At 43.9% G+C, this 17941-nt stretch overlaps 1 protein-coding gene across 1 annotated transcript in view; it reads left to right on the forward strand.

The window, feature by feature from the left end:
- dysf (dysferlin, limb girdle muscular dystrophy 2B (autosomal recessive)) overlaps positions 1-17941 on the forward strand; it is a 73495-nt gene that overhangs the window by 11564 nt on the left and 43990 nt on the right. Inside the window, exons 4-38 of the mRNA XM_073474519.1 lie at positions 772-877; positions 2134-2257; positions 2351-2607; positions 2932-3060; positions 3431-3493; positions 3587-3637; positions 4032-4062; positions 4237-4352; positions 4927-5053; positions 5132-5235; positions 5315-5383; positions 5468-5511; positions 6318-6400; positions 7736-7851; positions 8043-8156; positions 8243-8420; positions 8503-8627; positions 8710-8816; positions 8924-9119; positions 9222-9368; positions 9453-9584; positions 10071-10237; positions 11074-11188; positions 11271-11376; positions 11465-11607; positions 11803-11976; positions 12586-12670; positions 12753-12830; positions 15241-15422; positions 15496-15636; positions 15745-15774; positions 15899-15934; positions 16150-16191; positions 17298-17399; positions 17717-17878. Coding sequence (XP_073330620.1) covers positions 772-877; positions 2134-2257; positions 2351-2607; positions 2932-3060; positions 3431-3493; positions 3587-3637; positions 4032-4062; positions 4237-4352; positions 4927-5053; positions 5132-5235; positions 5315-5383; positions 5468-5511; positions 6318-6400; positions 7736-7851; positions 8043-8156; positions 8243-8420; positions 8503-8627; positions 8710-8816; positions 8924-9119; positions 9222-9368; positions 9453-9584; positions 10071-10237; positions 11074-11188; positions 11271-11376; positions 11465-11607; positions 11803-11976; positions 12586-12670; positions 12753-12830; positions 15241-15422; positions 15496-15636; positions 15745-15774; positions 15899-15934; positions 16150-16191; positions 17298-17399; positions 17717-17878 — 3982 coding nt within the window. The remainder of the gene's footprint in view (positions 1-771; positions 878-2133; positions 2258-2350; positions 2608-2931; positions 3061-3430; positions 3494-3586; positions 3638-4031; positions 4063-4236; positions 4353-4926; positions 5054-5131; positions 5236-5314; positions 5384-5467; positions 5512-6317; positions 6401-7735; positions 7852-8042; positions 8157-8242; positions 8421-8502; positions 8628-8709; positions 8817-8923; positions 9120-9221; positions 9369-9452; positions 9585-10070; positions 10238-11073; positions 11189-11270; positions 11377-11464; positions 11608-11802; positions 11977-12585; positions 12671-12752; positions 12831-15240; positions 15423-15495; positions 15637-15744; positions 15775-15898; positions 15935-16149; positions 16192-17297; positions 17400-17716; positions 17879-17941) is intronic.

The following is a 17941-nucleotide window of genomic DNA, read 5'->3' on the forward strand; positions in this document are numbered from 1 at the left end:
TGCACCTGATTGGACAAAAGCCACTCGTCGGCTGTTTATAGGCACTGGGCGTGTTGAGTCTGATTTTCTTACTGTGATGATGTGGGTTTACCCTGGGTGCTGTGGTTTACCCCGGGTGCTGTGGTTTGCTCCTGGTGCTGTGGTTTACCCCGGGTGTTGTGGTTTACCCCGGGAGCTGTGGTTTACCCCGGGTGCTGTGGTTTGCTCCTGGTGCTGTGGTTTGCTCCTGGTGTTGTGGTTTACCCCGGGTGCTGTGGTTTACCCCGGGTGCTGTGGTTCGCTCCTGGTGCTGTGGTTTGCTCCTGGTGTTGTGGTTTGCTCCTGGTGCCGTAGTTTGCTCCTGGTGTTGTGGTTTGCTCCTGGTGCTGTGGTTTACTCCTGGTGCTGTGGTTCACTCCTGGTGCTGTGGTTTACCCCTGGTGCTGTGGTTTTCTCCTGGTGCTGTGGTTTTCTCCTGGTGCTGTGGTTTTCTCCTGGTGTTGTGGTTTGCTCCTGGTGCTGTGGTTTGCTCCTGGTGCTGTGGTTTGCTCCTAGTGCTGTGGTTTACCCTGGGTGCTGTGGTTTACCCCGGGTGCTGTGGTTTGCTCCTGGTGCTGTGGTTTGCTCCCACACAAAACAAAATTTCCTGATAAATAAATTAATATGATATTGAGTTTTGTGTTTTCATTTTAAGATGTCGTCTGTCATCATCTCACTGCCTCTGTAACTACTAAGAAAAACACACATTTTCGGTTTGCAAAGACATTTGAAGTCGTCCGTGTGTCTGCTCAGGTTTCTGGGGGAATGCCGGCTCTCTCTCAGAGACGTGCTCAACTCTCCTAACCTGGCGGGCTCCTTCACCGTCTCCCTGCTGGACACCAAGAGAAACAACACAGGGGTGAGCACGAACACACACACACACAGATTAACGTACAGCCTCATTGTATCATGAAGCAATCACAAGTCATTAATCACTCTGAGTTTCCTGTCTGGATCTAAAAATAAAGAGAGAGTTTCCTCAGTCAGAGGAGAATAACAGCCGTACGTCTCTATTTATTCCTTTGAATTTGAGATTATTTATACTTTAATTGCATAAAAAGTATTTGCAAACGACTTGAACCTGTGAAGATGCTTGCTGTAAAGTAAATTAAACTGAAGACTCAATGGTCACGTCGTCTAAATGTAGAAAAGCCTCGAGCAGGTAACAGTCAGTGTTGCAGACATCTTCGTTTTTTTAGCGGCAGATGAATCAGAGTTGTGTTTCCATCCTCATTTCCTGAACCCAAAACAAAGTCTTCCTCTCTGATTGATGTCACACACACGCACGCACACGGTTGGTGTGTTTATATTAGCTACAGGCGGTACAATGTGTGTGTGATGTATACAGTCATTTTTCATACAATCTACAAAGCAAAGAAACACAATCCACAACATAAAGTTGGAGCTGAAACACCATTAATTTGTTAATAACATTTACATGACTGTATGCGGAAATATTTTGGGATGTTTTTAAATGTTTGTTTCCAGACAACATCAAGTGTGTAGGAACAATGTGCGGTACCTGAATGTAATTACAAGCCTGATTAGAGCCAGGTAATGTAGCTGCTGTACACGGATGCTGATATCTTTGTTTACAGACACATTAGAGCTTATCACTGAAGTTGCTTTTTCCTGTTAAAGGAAACTGCAGAAGACTACACCTTTTACTGCTCCACACACCCTGCAGTACATTACTGCTGCTGCAACCTCTGCACAATAAATCCTCAAACTTCCTGGCGAATAAATTCAAGACATGAAAACTTAATACGTTTCGAGTGTTTGTGGTGAAATGGCAATAAAAGTTGAAACTTTCTCATTTACGCGTCTGCCAATTTAACAAGAACTTCCTGCTTAATCAACTGCTATAATGTTTCCGGCAGATTAGAGGCTTCACAGTGGGCGGAAAAATAAGTTATTTAACCGATTAATTGTCTTGGGTCAAGTTGAAATCTTTAATCAGCCTGATTTTAATCTGGTTAAAGACTTATTGTCCAAGTAAATGCAGCTAATGAACCGTGATTGCAGTGAATTAAACCTTTCCAACCGAAAACAACAGTTTAATAAAAAAAAATGAAATAAAAAAAACATGGAAACCATCATTTCTGTCTCCACCAGGCCACGCTGACCCTGCAGGTTTCCTACATCCCTCCTCCAGGACTGGCTCCAGTCTTCCTGCCTCCTCACCAGCCTGAATCTGTGCCTCATAACAACCCCAGTGTAGAGCTGGACACTGTCACAAGTAATATCGTCTCTCATTTACTTAATAAATCCATGTCTTATATTTGTGTTCCGTATTTACTCCTGGGACTACTTCCTGTCAATCTGTCTGCAGTGATTTCTCTGGACACTCTGGGCGAGGAGGACACAGAGAGTATGATGATGCTGGAGCCCGCGGAGGACCAGGGTCCAGACGACGGGCGCTCCATGGTCATCGTCGGCCCTCAGGGGCCCACGGGCCAGGAGTCCCCCACCGCCCAGACACCTAAACGCTCCCCGCCGTCCCACAACACCCACGGAGGGCTGAGGAAGAGGAGGAGAGGAGCGAGCAGTCAGCACAAACCGCTGCCCAACAAACCTCAGGACCTACAGGTGCAGTGTGCTTCAGGAATGATTTGTACTGAGAGAAAGCAGACTGCTGCTTGTTGTTTACGCTCACAGTGCCACCATGTGGTGATTTGGTGGAATTACACCAGAAACACAAGACAGAACTTTATTACAGTCACAAAACCACAGAAAGCAGCAAGATAATACATGAAGGACAAGACACAGACCTTTGAAATCATTGTTACCTGGTCTGTTCGTCATTATTTTTGCAGATAATAAAGTGTTTTTTAAAACATTTCAAGTTTTTATTTGTTCACACTTTGTCATGAAGAAGTTGCTGAAGGTCATAAAAAATGTCTCCCGGTTCAGGTTCGTGTGCGCGTCATCGAGGGCCGTCAGTTGCCAGGCATCAACATCAAGCCCGTCGTCAAGGTGACGCTATCCGGGCAGACCAAGAGGACTCGCATCAGGAAGGGCAACAACCCGGTGTTTGACGAGGTATACAAACATTTTGTTTGTTAACATAACCATTAAAAAGTATGTCGAATTAGCTATCAGCACTTCCTGTTTGCAATGGACACATGGATGTACAGACAACTATCACTGCTGGACTTTGAGGCTGGAGGAAACTTAAAAACGTTAGGTTTCTAAGGCAGGTTCTGGAGTTACAAGGAGCTCCTTCTTGCCAGTTATTTAGCGGTGGATTTGTGATTTAATTCATGATAGACATCAGAGATAATCACATCTTTGGGAAGTGTATCAACACATTTTGAAACAAAATATCTTTTGTTGACCAGAATTTATCCAAAGTGTAAATAATTTGCCTGAAACAGTGAATATAACAACTCGAGTGTTTTCCTCTCGACAGACGTTCTTCATGAACTTCTTTGAGACTCCATCAGACCTGTTTGATGAACCCATCTTCATCACCGTGAGTCTGATACTTTGCCACGACACAATGTTTTTTTCTTGTTGTTTACACTTTAAGTTGATTAAATGTTAAATCTCTCTCTCTTCCTGTCAGGTGTGTGACTCTCGCTCGCTCAGAACTGACGCTGTGATCGGTGAATTTAAGGTAAACCTCCATCTCAGCTCTGACTTTAATGCACCTGACTGGACACAGACAGTGATGGTAGAAGTATCCAGATCCTTTTTATTAAGGAAAAGAGCTATTACCACATTTTGGAAACACATAAAATCGTTTTTTTTAGTTTAAGAAGCAGGGGAATTTTCTCAAAATGTAAACAAATACTTCACCCTTCAATATATCAGAAAAAATCACGTGTATAAATTGGACATATATGGTTTTCAAAAAGTGTAATATGAATAGTACCTAGTCAGACAAATGTAGTGGAGTAAAAAGTACTACATTTGCCTCTGAGATGTAGTAGAGTAGAAGTACAAAGTTGTATAAAATGGAAATACTATACTTAAATACAGGACTTAAATGTGAATATCCTTTTTTACAGCTGGATGTGGGCACCGTCTACAATGAGCACAGTGAGTAAACACCAAAGTGTCACCAAAGATCAACCAAATTACAAATTAACTTATATCAATACTAACCTTGATAATTTAAAATTTGTGAGTAACTCTTGAAAACAAAAATGTAGCATGATATTATCATTTAATCTGAAGTTTCTCAGTTTAACCCCTCCACCTTCCTCTCTTCAGGACACTGCTTCTTGAGGAAATGGCTGCTGCTGTGTGACCCCGACGACCTCTCTGCTGGGGTCAAAGGTTACCTGAAGGTCAGCCTGTTGGTTCTGGCAGCCGGAGACGAGCCGCCGGTGAGTGTGAAACAGCGTTATGATGATGAAAGCCTATTTGTTCTCGTGTCGGTCTTGTACTGGGAAAAAACAAGATGGAGGTCCTCAGCTGAAATTCAAAACTTCAGTTAAAAGCTGTACATTGTAATTAATGCTAATATAAAGCATGCATTTTGCACCAATATGCTAGTTTACATCTTAGCAATGTTAGCATGTTGCTCTGCTAACATTGTTTGCATGCTAACATAAGGTGTTGACCAGTACATGCTAAATATTAGCATTTTAACATGAGTTTTACATGTTACTGCAACATTCTACTGTTAGCCTGCTAGCATGTTAGCATTCAAAGTGCTACAGGTGAGAGTAAATACAGCTGAAGTTTGAAAAACTACAGATTACACCCCAATTTGAGGACAAGTAAGTATAATTCCTGAAGTACATAAGTTTTTATGAGCAAAAATACTTCACAGTATCGAAAGTAAAAGTTTTTATTGTGCAGAAGATCGTCTTATGATTATGTGTCTTATGCTTATGAACGCAGGATGTTTATTCAAGCATTAATTTATGTTTGTATTTGTATCTGTGTGTCTTCCAGGCTGACAGACGTGACTGTGTGGAGGACAAAGAAGACATCGAAGGAAACCTGCTGAGACCGGCCGGTCTGTCTCTGAGAGGAGCCACATTCAACCTGAGGATCTTCAGAGCGGAAGACCTGCCACAGAGTCGGTCCTCATCAGTGTTTGTTTAATGTTAATTCATCCGCTTTGAAGGATTTCTAATTCCTCGTTCTCTGTCTGCAGTGGACGACGCCTTCATGGACGGGATGAGGCAGATTCTGGGGTTCGACAGCAACAGGAAGAACCTGGTGGATCCTCTGGTGGAGATCCACTTCGCAGGAAAAACTGTGAGTATCCTACTATAATATTTTACCCCAAACCCCGACCTTAAATAATAATTTAATTGGATTTTCTTTCTTTTTTCAGGTCTGCACTAAGATTCTGGAGAAGAACGCCAATCCACAGTGGAACCAGAGTCTGAGCATGCCCATTAGGGTGAGACACACAAACAAACAAGGCAAACACACAACATATGTGCACCGATGTTTATACAGTCTACGCTTTCTTTTTCCCTCCCAGTTTCCCTCCATGTGTGAGAAGATGAGGATCAGAATCCTGGACTGGTGAATCTTTGCTCATATATAACCTACAGCTACCTGTAGCTACCTAGTTAGCTCAGTTAGCCGTGAAGCTTATTAGCTGACTCGAGTTTGCCCACACTGTAAGCTCACACTGCTAGCGCAGGAGCCTTGGATCCCTGGGGCTAGCTGGTTAGCATGCTAACTAAAAATACAATACATTACAAAACTGATGTTTCTCACATTCTGTTGGTAATTTTAAGTTCTTTAGTTTTTTAATGTCTTACAAATGCCCCCTTCAAGTCAAATCCCTATTATACAAGATCAAGACAACTGTGTTAAGCTGTGGGCTACAACTTGATCTCTGTGTTTTAAGCCTGTGTTTATTTACATTTTGGCCAATTGGCACCATTAAAAGTATGCCGAATTAGCTATTAACACCTCCTCTTCGCAATGTATCCATGAATGTACAGACGACTATCACTGGAGTGCTTTAAAACTGAATATAACCTAAAAATGTGATAATTTTAAGGCAAGTTCAAGTTGTAAGGAGCGTCTTTTTGCGATTATTTATGGGGGATTTATGAACATTAATTCACAATAGATATAAGGGATACTGGCATTCTCTAGAAGTGTAAGTTGTACTGAATCTATAAATATGTGTTTCATGTCTATGTGTTCAGATTTGAGTGAGTTATGACTCCGAGAGCGAGTACACATTTTGATGCACAATGCAGCTATTGAATTTATTTTATCTCTATTTTATTTTAAAATACTTTGATTTATGTCTTCATTTGGCTTTAAAAGCACGTGTAAGCGCTCTGGCTTCTCCTCTTACTTCCTTATTCCAGGGACAGAGCCAGTCACAATGACGTCATCGGCACCACCCACCTCTGTATGTCCAAGATCTCGGCCCCCGGTGGAGAGATAGATGGTGAGTAACTAGTCGAAACTGGTCTCAGCTGGACTGTGTCCGACCCGTTTGGTTAAGACTGGTTTAGACTGGAATTGGCTGGCTTTGACTGCACCGGAGTGTTTATACTTGTCTCGTCTTGTCTGGTTTGGTTCAGTAAAATTATCTTAAAAACATTCAACCAGTATAGGAAGACATTTCTGCATTGATTTTGAGTGAATGGGTCAAATGACCTGGAAGCTATTGAAAAAAACGGCTGATGTATTCATGAAAAATGGTGAATAATTTCATTTTTTATTATAAAACAGCTCTATTTGCTCTAAAAATGCTGTCTAAGTATCAAAACGTTCAATCCACGGAGAAATGTACACAGTCTGTGGTAAGAAACTGCCTTTAAAGGAGCCGTCGGGACTTCTGTAACATTGTGATGTCATGACCATACGTCACCGCCCTCAGCCACGCCCCCAGCACAGCCGTGGCTGTAAAAATATGGACAGAGCCAAAGTAGAAACACGGTGGGCGGTGCCTGCTCAGGCCTGTGAGAGCTGACCAATCAGAGCACGCTGGGCTTTTTTTTCCGAAGGGGCGCCTTAAAGAGACAGGAGCTAAAACAGAGGGCGAATAGAGGTGCTGCATGAGGACAGTGTGAGAAAAATAAGGTGTTTTTCAGAATTAGCTCTGAAGTCCTGTGTGAGAACTTGAACCACCAGATGGATCTGTGTCTGTGGACATAACAAAGCATGGACAGTGACATGCATGAAGACTAACTTGGTTATATTTGTGTGCTGAACATTGACATTGCTTGAGTTTTCAGTCCTCGGAGTGCCTCAAACTGGTCTTGTCCTAGCATCTTTCAAAATAAAAGTGTTTCCTGCATCTCCCCTCCTACAAATAACAAACACTTTCCTTCCCTTTGTCACCAAAAACTATGAACGATTTAGCTTTATCTTGTTTCAAGTGATTTACTTCACGAACAAGCCGACTGACTTTAGTTTAGCGGTGTGTTAGTGGTTTGAGTTGCGTTCAAAGACGTCTCTTTCTTTTCTGACTCTGAACCATCCTTCCTCTCTACGCATTCAGATGACTTGTCTCCACGGAGCGTCCACTCTGGCAGTACGTCCACCATCCTCTCTTATTTTCTGTGAAACAGCTTCAGTCTACTCAACTGTTTCACTTCGTTTTTGTGACGTATACTTTCTTCTGTTTCCATCTTAATTCTGATCAAACTCTCTGAATCTATATCATGTCAAGTGCAAATCATTTTCATCATTTCATCAGCTAATCAATCAATCTTTTTCTTCATTTTCGTCACTCCACACTGCCCCGTTTGTAATGAAATCTGTTGTGTCATTGCAGTTGATGACACTCTGGGTTTCCTGCCTACGTTCGGTCCATGTTTTGTCAACCTGTACGGCAGCCCCAGGGAGTTCACCGCCTTCAACGATCCTCACGAAGTGCTGAACATTGGAAAAGTAACGCAACACTTGTTCTTAACCTTTAAATACAATCAATCATCAGCTTAAATTAAAGTTGGACAATAATTGGAAGTTAGCATCCATCCAAAACTTGTCTCAAATGTGGCCTCAATGCATCTTGGGGTTGTTCTTCGGTGTATTTTATTGATTAATACAGCAGCTTTTAAAGATCTTCCTCTGTCTGTCAGGGGGAGGGCGTGGCGTACCGAGGTCGAGTTTTACTGGAGTTGACTACAAAACTGATGGACAAGCCGGAGCAGAAAACTGAAGACATCCTATCAGACGACCTGCTGGTGGTGGAGGTGAGAGGGAGGAGGATACGAACACACAGATATAAAGGTATCATCCATCTGTTTCTCTTCCTCAATCTGTTTTCTCCATCTAACAGAAGTTTCTCAGGAAGAGGAAGTTCTCCCTCTTCGTGGCGTTTTACTCGGCCACGCTCCTCCAGGACGTCGACGACGCCATCCAGTTCGAGGTCAGCATCGGTAACTACGGCAACAAGTTCGACTACACCTGCCTCCCTCTGGCCTCCACCACCCAGTTCAGCCGGGCTGTGTTTGACGGTAGGTCGAAGGTAGAGTCCTGTCAATAAGGCCGATTGGAAGGAAACTGATTGTGTCGTTGTCGTCTGTGTGTGTGCTCCAGGTTGTCACTACTACTACCTCCCGTGGGGAAACGTGAAGCCGGTGGTGGTTCTGTCTTCAGAGTGGGAGGACATCAAACCGAGGATCGAGGCTCTCAACATGCTGCTGGCTGTCATAGAGAGACTGGTGGGTGTTGACACTTGGTTGGTCCAATCTTAAAGCGACTATAGAGGATTTACCAACTGATCGTGTCTGTGTGTGCGTTCAGGAGGCGAACATGCAGCGGGTGCAGCTGGAGGTGAAGGCAGGCAGCGATCTGGAGGAGGTGGAGATGCGAGTGGTGGAGCTGTTGGATCAGGTCATCACAGACTGCAGGTAAACACACTGTGTAATGTCATCGTCAAGGTGTTTTATACGGCGCTTCAGACTGAACATCTACACTGCACTTCTGTTCACTTACTTTACTTTACTTCTTCCTCCAGTGAAGAGCTGCCCTCTCTCGACCACTGGCAGTGCGCGACTCCTCTGGACCGCTCGTTGAGGCACATCCGTGTTCTCCACCTTCAGCAGATTGTTTCGGCGGCGCTCGCTCTCAAACACGGACCAGCGACGGAGCTGTCCACCGTGATGGAGCAGGCCGAGGACTGGGCCAGCAGGCTCAGGACCATGGCTGAGGAGGTTTGTCGTACCACTGATGATTAACAAATAACTGACGATTTATATTATACGACCATGAGAGGAAGAAAAAAAAGACTAATGTGAATCTTCTCTGTCGGCCAGCCTCAGAACAGCCTCCCAGACATCGTGATCTGGATGCTGCAGGGCGACCGCAGGGTGGCGTACCACCGCATCCCAGCGCACACCGTCATCTTCTCCCAGCAGCATTGTGGGAAACACTGCGGACAGCTGCAGACCGTCTTCCTCAAAGTAAACGCACAAGCACACTCATAGAAAACATGCACATCGCCTCCTGACATGAAGCTTTCCTGACTGCTTGTCTGCGTCGTCCAGTACCCGCAGGGCAGCGGCGGAGAGGCCAAACTTCCCGGTCAGCTGAGGGTCAAGGTCTGGTTCGGATTGGCTGCTGACGCCAAACAATTCAACGAGTACGCCGAAGGGAAACTGTCGGTGTTTGCTGAGACGGTAAGATGGCTGCCGCTGGTGTTCGATAAGCTCCACCCCCCTTGGTTACTGTTGCTAAGCCTGTAAAGCTGTCCTTTACAAAGACAATGGTGACAGATTTACCACCAATATTCCCAATCATTTCTGAAACAGTGGGCTGAATGTCGGCTGAATTATGACCGTCGCTAGCAGATTGTAGCAGCTGTAGCTAGCTGATTAAGCTAACAGAAGCTCATTCATGTTGAATATTGTACTTCAGTTAAATTAACGTTCATTAAATTGTTGATGTTTAAAAAAAACCTTATATCGTAGTGATTTTGGTTTTCAGTTTCTATGCTTCCTGTTTTATTTTGTAGGATTCATCGTCATGTGACTTGCTGGGACTTTCCACTTCCTGCCTTTGTCTCTTTCCTGCCCTTTTCTCTGTGTACGCCTGAGTTTATAAATGTATAAAGGCTTTACATAAAGGCTGTAAGTGTCCCAAATGACCCGAATCTCTCTCGGCAGTATGAGAACCAGACCCGACTCGCCCTGGTGGGCAGCTGGGGAACTACAGGTTTGACTTACCCCAAGTTCAGTGACGTCACCGGCAGAGTGAAGCTGCCCAAAGAGAGCTTCAAACCCTCACCTGGCTGGAACTGGTCCGGAGACTGGTTCATCAGCCCCGAGAAGACGTAAGTGTCACTCTGTCAGTCGCTTTTTCAAACTCTTGACCATTTATCTTTTGTTAGAAGCTGCTGATTCAAGTATGTTTCTGAACGTTAGCCCTTTTGGTAAAATTTTATCCAGTAAAATTCATATTTTTCAACTACAAACTGGCAAATAACGCCTTAAATTATATTTTTTTTAATGTTTTTTTTATTTTTGAAGCTATAGATGGAGTCACCAGTTTAAATTCTTCAACCAGTTTTGTTTTCAAATCTCCACCACTCACTGTGTCTTATTTTTTTGATCTATCTTGTTTTTTTCTGTTTTCTAACATATTTCATCTCTTCAAACTGCATTTTCAGTATTTCTCCGGCATTTCGTGCCTCCTAGAACTGATTAAAGGCACATTAGCTCTTTTTTGGGTGCTATTTTATCCACTAATATCCATATTTTTGCAAGACTTGCTGCAAAACTCCCTGAAATGATCCTATTTTAAAATGCATTTTCATTCCTCAAGCTTACAGCTGAATATGTCGCCGACTTTTTCTAGATTCCTCAGTCAGATTAACTTTCAAATTTCCCCTCACAGCATTTTTTAAACATTGTTACATTTATGTGTCTTGTTTTCTTCTGTTTGCAAACATCTTCCACATCTTCAAACTGCATTTTTGTCAGTTTACTAGTCAAAAATTGTTTCTATATCCTCTCCCAGACCAGAATCACCTGGCTACAACGAACCTACAGAAGCCTGCAGGGGACAATAATCATTTTCTAACATTTATTTAATGCCATAACTAACTACTATAGATAATTGTTGTATGTATTCATGTGTTTTGTACGTGTCTGCGATGAAAACCTTCAGGCTGCTGTTCGACGTGGACGCCGGTCACATGACCTTCACAGAGGAAGTGTTTGAAAACCAGATGAGGTTACCTGGCGGACAGTGGATCGGCATGCCCGAGGGTTACACCGACGTGGTACGAGTGTGTAAATACTGCACGTGTGTGTGTTTCTGTAGCTTTTATGGTTTCACTCATTGAATAAATGTGTGCGTGTCAGAATGGGGAGAAAGCGGTGCCGAAGGACGAGGTGGAGTGTCCTCCGGGTTGGGCTTGGGACGAGGTGGAGTGGAGCGAAGATCTCAACAGGGCTGTGGATGATCAAGGTGCACACACACACACACAAAAGAAACACACCCTTCAGCAATAAAAGCTAAATTAAAAACTAATAAGTCTTGTTCTGTGTGTGTCCAGGCTGGGAGTACGGCATCACCATCCCTCCAGACCGACGCCCAAAGTCGTGGGTGCCGGCGGAGAAGATGTACCACACCAACCGAAGGAGACGATGGATCCGACTGAGACGCCGAGACCAGCAGAAGATGGACGCTCTCAGGAAGGTAGGAAGAGACACAGACTAGCAGACGAGCCTTAAACCTGGATTCTAATCTGAATTAATCTGAATCACTTCAACAGCTGAAGTTTCCTCCTCCAGCCACTAGATGGCGGCGTAGCTGCACAAATGAGCAAGAGAGCAGCTGCAACACACAGAAGTTCACAGTGGAGTGTGTGTGTGTGTGTGTGTGTGATCACAGCAGCGTCCTGACGAGACGGAGAGGGAGGGCTGGGAGTACGCCTCGCTGTTCGGCTGGAGGTTCCACCTGAAGCCGAGGAAGACGGACAGCTTCAGGAGGCGCAGGTGGAGGTGTCGCATGGAGCCGCTGGAGAAGACGGGGCCGGCAGCCATCTTTGCCCTGGAGTGTTCTCTGGTGAGAGAGAAACAAATACGACAAATAATAATAATGGCATTGAAGATACACTATGTGGCCAAAAGTATGCAGACACCTGAGTGTTCCACCCAAATGTGATGAGTGTCTCAAAACAAATCCATGGGCATTATCTGCATTAATAACGACCTCCAACTTTTCACAAGATGTTTCTAACCTGGCTGCAGGGATTTGATCCCAATCAGCCAGAAGATCTTCAGTGTCGTCCAACTCTGATGTTAGGTGATCCGGTCCGGCTCACAGTCTAGTTCCAGTTCCAGTTAATCTCAAAGTTCATCGCCAAAGTGGGGAAACCCTTTTCTTTATGACGCCGGCTTTGTGTGTTGAGACGATGTCATGTTGAAACACTTTTGCCACAAAGTTGAAAACAAAAATATAATTATATGTAACAGTGAAACTAAAGGGTCCAAACCAAGACCGAACATAAACAAAACATACCACGTACTCTTGGACACACAGAACCCTTAAATTAAGACGGCCTTTTATTTTGAAGGCCATGCAGGAGGAGAGTGTGATACTTGTGCTTCAAGTTCCTTTCTTTCTGAGTGTGACCTTCATCTTCTCGGCCTCCTCTTCCTCTTCCTCCAACAGAGCAGTATAGAGGACAAGAACGACGACAAGTCGGTCACGACCACGTTCGGAGTCAACAGACCGACCATTTCCTGTTTCTTTGACCGTAAGACACGACACAACACACACTGTCTCCGTTATCTTCCTGTCTCCAAGTACGATGATGATGTGTGTGTTTTTGTGTGTAGGTGGGACTCGCTACCACCTGCGCTGCTACCTGTACCAGGCCAGAGACCTGCTGGCCATGGACAAAGACAGCTTCTCAGGTACTGATGGACATCATCATGTCTTTTGTTTTGAAAAGAACATTAAAGCAGCATAAAGACAAAAACTAGCATCGCAAGATTGATGTTTAAAGCTGCCACTTTTTTTTTTACCACAGCGGAAAAATCTAAATATTTTGACATTTTAGCGTCTTTCAGCTCATCGTTTTGATTTTATGGCCCTCAGCTTTCCTGTTTTGGTTCACTCCCACCGTTCTCATTATATATTATTCTTATAATGATTTTTTTTCTACGTTTGCCAGGTAGATAGAAACACGACTCAAAGTGGATGCTCATGTGGCGCCACATCTACGTCTGCAAGTCACTGTATCGACTGTACGCTGATGATACGCTGGCGTCGTGTTAACAGCTGGTTTCCGCTCCCTTTAAGTGGCCAAAAAATGTCTGTCTGCTTTAATATCAAGCAGTGTTGTTCTGTTTTTATGAAGCCACTGACAGAGAAAGAGAGTTGCGAGGTTAAAAACTCATCGTTTGACTGATTTTGATTTCTAAAATATGTCGTTTTCTGAATGGAGTTTGGTGTAACTGCGCTGAAAGAAGGCAGGAGAGACAGAGGGGAGCGTGAGGTTATAAAAAGAACGAGTGACACAGACAGAGAAGGACATAAAAGAAACAGCTCCTCTTTTATTTGAAGGAGGTCATGGAAACTTCAGCTACTGTGTGTGTTAATCAGAAACCCACCGCAGACTCAGATGTAAAAACAGAGACGAGGCTTTAGAAAACACAGAGGGATGAATAGACAGAGGAAGAGAGGGATGATAGATGATGGAGGGAGGCTGCTTAAAGAGGGTTAGAAGAAACAGACACACAGTGTAATGGATGAGTAGAGTTGATGGATGGCGTCAGTCGTGTGTTAATCTGGTGTTAAATGGCGTCTGGGCGGCCATGATTAAAGACTGAGTCAGCGATCAAAGACTGAGGTCTTTCTGTCTCTCTTTGTCCTTTTTTTATTCTGCCTGTCTCTACGTCTGTCTGTCTTTTTATGTCTGTTCTATATTTTCTGTTTCCTTTCTTTCTTTCTTTTGTTAAACTTGCAAACATTAAGCCTGCTAACGTTAATCGTGCTAACGTTAAGCCTGCTAAGATTAAGTCAGCTCTTTCTTTCTTTCTTTCTTTCTTTCTTTCTTTCTTTCTCTCCTGATCCTTCCTTCCTTCCTTCACCAAGAGAGGGAAGAAGAAACTATAGCCTACTTGCAGGGCTAGCTAGTGAGCTAACTGCTGCGGCCAGGCTAATGCTAGTTGGTCACAAGTCCCGGAGCTTGTCTATATTTATTTTATTAATGATCTCGTGGTCTCACTTGGCTGGTAGCTTGGCAGCATTGTGGATGAAAATCTATCTGACGAGGCACAAATGTTCACAGACGAGGTGACGTTTTAAAGTTTGGTCTTGGCCTTCTGTCTCTCCGTCCCTCCGTCTCTCTCTGTCTCTTCCCAGTCTTCGTTGTGTTTATGTACCCCTGTGGATCCCAGTGTTGTCCCCACTACTGCTGCCTTCTGCACACACACAGACTTACATAACCCCCCTGGGCTGTTTGTATTGCTGTTTATATGAGCTAATGGGCTGTTGGGAGTGGACGGTAATTGAATGGGTCACCATGGGTGGTGTGTGTCTGTACAGTGTGTGTGTGTGTGTGTGTGTGTCCAAGGTTAATTGAGGGCTGGTGGGAAAATGCAACTTAGCTTCTGTTTACTCTAATGCTAACGGCTCCGTAGAGACTCTTTACCCGGCCTGAAATAACAAACTACTCACTGTTTGTGTGTGTGTGTGTGTGTGACTGTACATATGTGTGTTTTATGCATGTGTCCACATTGTGTGCGTTTGTGTGTGTGTGTGTGTGTGTGTTAACATGGAAGAGAGTGGTTGTGACCTGGAATAACAAACTTCTCCGAGCGGCGTTCCCAGCCCTCAGTCTCGAGCTCGGCATTCCCGAGATGCTGATGTCACTGTGTGGGACGCCGGGGTACTTTAGACACACACACACAAACGCATTAACACACACAGACACACACACACACACACACACACACACACAGACACACAGACACACACATATAAGTTTTTTACTGCTATACTTGCAAGGAAACCTCATTAAAGCGGAAGTAGACACGTTGCAGACTTCCCTCCCCTCCTGGCATTTCCCTGTGGTATTATTGTCGGTTAGCAACATGGCTACCGCTAGCTAGCCAGCTAGCTTAAAAGCAGAAGACGAGCGTAAAGAATCCCAATTTGACCTATAAACCCTGATTTCAGCACTATAAAAAGACTGGTGAAGTTTTGAGGATGCGTTCAGGAGTCTGACAGTCCGGTGGTCTGGATCTCCTGCCACGCGGCTCGGTCGCGTCAGGGTGAATACTCGATTTATACTGATGTTTGGTTGTTTCCTCTCTGCAGACCCCTACGCCATCGTATCCTTCCTCCATCAGTCCCAGAAAACGGTGACGGTGCGAAACACTCTCAACCCCACCTGGGACCAGACGCTCATCTTCTACGAGGTGGAGATTTTCGGCGACCCCGAGGTGACGGAGGCGACTCCGCCCAACGTGTTGGTGGAGCTTTACGACTCGGATACATACGTGAGTGTTGAGACAGATCAAACATTACACTCTCTTGCTTTTCCTGTGGTTAACGTGAGTTTTAAATGTTCAGGGTGCCGATGAGTTCATGGGCCGCTGCATGTGCCAGCCCTCCATGGACGCCTCCCCACGTCTGGCCTGGTTCCCGATTCGTCGAGGGGACCAGAACGCCGGCGAGCTGCTCGCCGCCTTCCAGCTCATACGCAGAGAAAAGGTCAGGAATCAAACATCATCATCCTCAGCTCGTCTTCCTCCGATGTCTTTTCTGTTATCTTTGTGTATGTCGGCGTCTAAAAACCATCCCATTGTTTTTTGTCTACAGCCGGCGATTCACCATATTCCAGGTCAAGAGGTCAGTGAATCCTACTCTTTTTACACTCTTTCTATGTAATTTTGGTGGATTTATCTCACATTTCCTGCTTTTGTTCATCATCGTCCTTTAAAATCAAACGTGTCTGTTCCCGTCTCACCTGCAGGGAGACATCATGACCTCCACCAGCGTTCTAGACGAGGTAAAACAGACAGAAACTCATATATTAGTGGGATTATTGAAATTAAGATGACAATAATGGGACTTTTCACGTCTTTTATTATTTACGATTGCTTTATTCCCTCCTGATGTTTTTTACTTCCTGCTAAAATGTGACTCCTGCGGCTCTTAATCTTTTTGATTTCACTGCTTTTTATTCTCATCTTCGTCTCTTTTTCTTCGATGTCGCTTCCTCAGTTGATGTTTCCGGGATTCCTCTCTGAAAACCTGCAGCAATGGGTACAACGTGACACGCCGACATAAACAGAAACGAGACATAAATATGAAAAATGTCTGCATGTTCACTTACAGCGCACGCACATACATAACGTCATCATACGTGCATGTTACAGACTGGTGTTCATCTGCCCTTTACTTTATACTTAATACTTTAATAATCTAAAACTCATTCTGTTTTCTGTTGTGGAGTTTGTGTTGAAGGCCACAGAGGACATTTTTAAAGATGGTATTTACGTCCTTTACACTTAAAAAGCTGTCAAAACAACAGCACGACAGCATTTCGGGGGCGGGGGAACAGTTGTGAGGTAATAATCAGAAGAAAACAACGTAGAAATGTTTGAGATTTGAGTCACGAATTTATAAGAAAAAGAAGGAATGGCACCGCTTCAGTTCGCCGGGTTGGACCGACCTCATCACGCCACAGATGTCACTGCTCGCTGTGTTTTCTCTGTTTCTTCTTCTGTGTTTTTTCTTGAAATATAAACCTCCTGCAACTCTGTGACGTATAAACATATAAAAATATGTATATATTTACCTACAATGGCCGTAAAACACTGACGTAAAATACATATTTTTTCATTAAAACTGCTTTTTTAATGTAAGAAGCTGTGTAAAGTCGTTAAAACTAGCATTTCCTGAAGTTTATTAAATCCAGATCAAATATTTTTGTTTTGTATTTAGAAGATTATTTATGAGGAGAAAAGTTACCGAGGTTGAGTTGATGTCATCATCTGTTTCTTGATCTTAAAAACATTTAATTCATCAGATTGATGATAAATCAACAACCCAGAGCCTCGACTCTCTTCCTCCACCTTTAATTTAATTAATATTTTGCTTCGAGGAAAAATAACTTGAGAGGTTTAAATACGTTGGACTTGAAAAAATGGTTATTACCTGATAAAATGTACGTGACAAAGACAAAAACACGATGTCCTCTTCAGCCTTGTCGTACTTCTCTTTCCAGTAACAGACTTGTTTTGTTACATTTGTGTGTTTTCAACAACTCATCTGACACGTTAACACATTCATTCATGTTACTAAGACATCCAGTGAACAGTTTGTCTCCTGTTTGATGACTCACCGCTGTCCTGCGTTCCCATTGGCAGCCGGAGGAGTCGGACCTTCCTCACCCGCCCCCTCAGAGAGAGGCCAACGTCTTCGTGGTTCCTCAGGGGATCAAACCTGTGCTGCAGAGAACCGCCATCGAGGTATCGCTAAAAGACTACTTCTTTAAATCCATTTCTGTCCTCCTGCAAGCTTTAAAAGCCTTTTTTCATGGAGGATGACAGCTGTAGTTAGATAAATACCCACCAGATTAATTTGAGCTGCAGTTTTTAATCAACTAATCAACAATTTTTAAGAAAATAAAAGGCAAAATTCTCTGATTCGGACATTTTGCACCATTTTATAGACCAAACAACTACTCGATTAACTCGATTAATCAAGAACATAATGGGCAGATAAATCGACAATGAAAATAATCACCAGTTGCAGCTCATACTTGTCTTCCCGTCCCCTCCGTCAGATCATAGCGTGGGGCGTCCGCAACCTGAAAAGCTTCCAGCTGGCGAGCGTTACCTCCCCGAGCCTGCAGGTGGAGTGCGGCGGCAGCGTGATGCAGAGCTGCGTCATCCGCAGCGTGAAGAAGAATCCCAACTTTGACGTCAACAAGCTCATCCTTGATGTGGTGAGAACGAGGAAACACACACACAAACACACACACTCACATTAGATGTAATCAGCCAGAGGC

The sequence above is a fragment of the Pagrus major genome, chromosome 10, assembly GCF_040436345.1.
Source record: "Pagrus major chromosome 10, Pma_NU_1.0".
In the NCBI taxonomy this organism is placed as follows: Eukaryota; Metazoa; Chordata; class Actinopteri; order Spariformes; family Sparidae; genus Pagrus; species Pagrus major.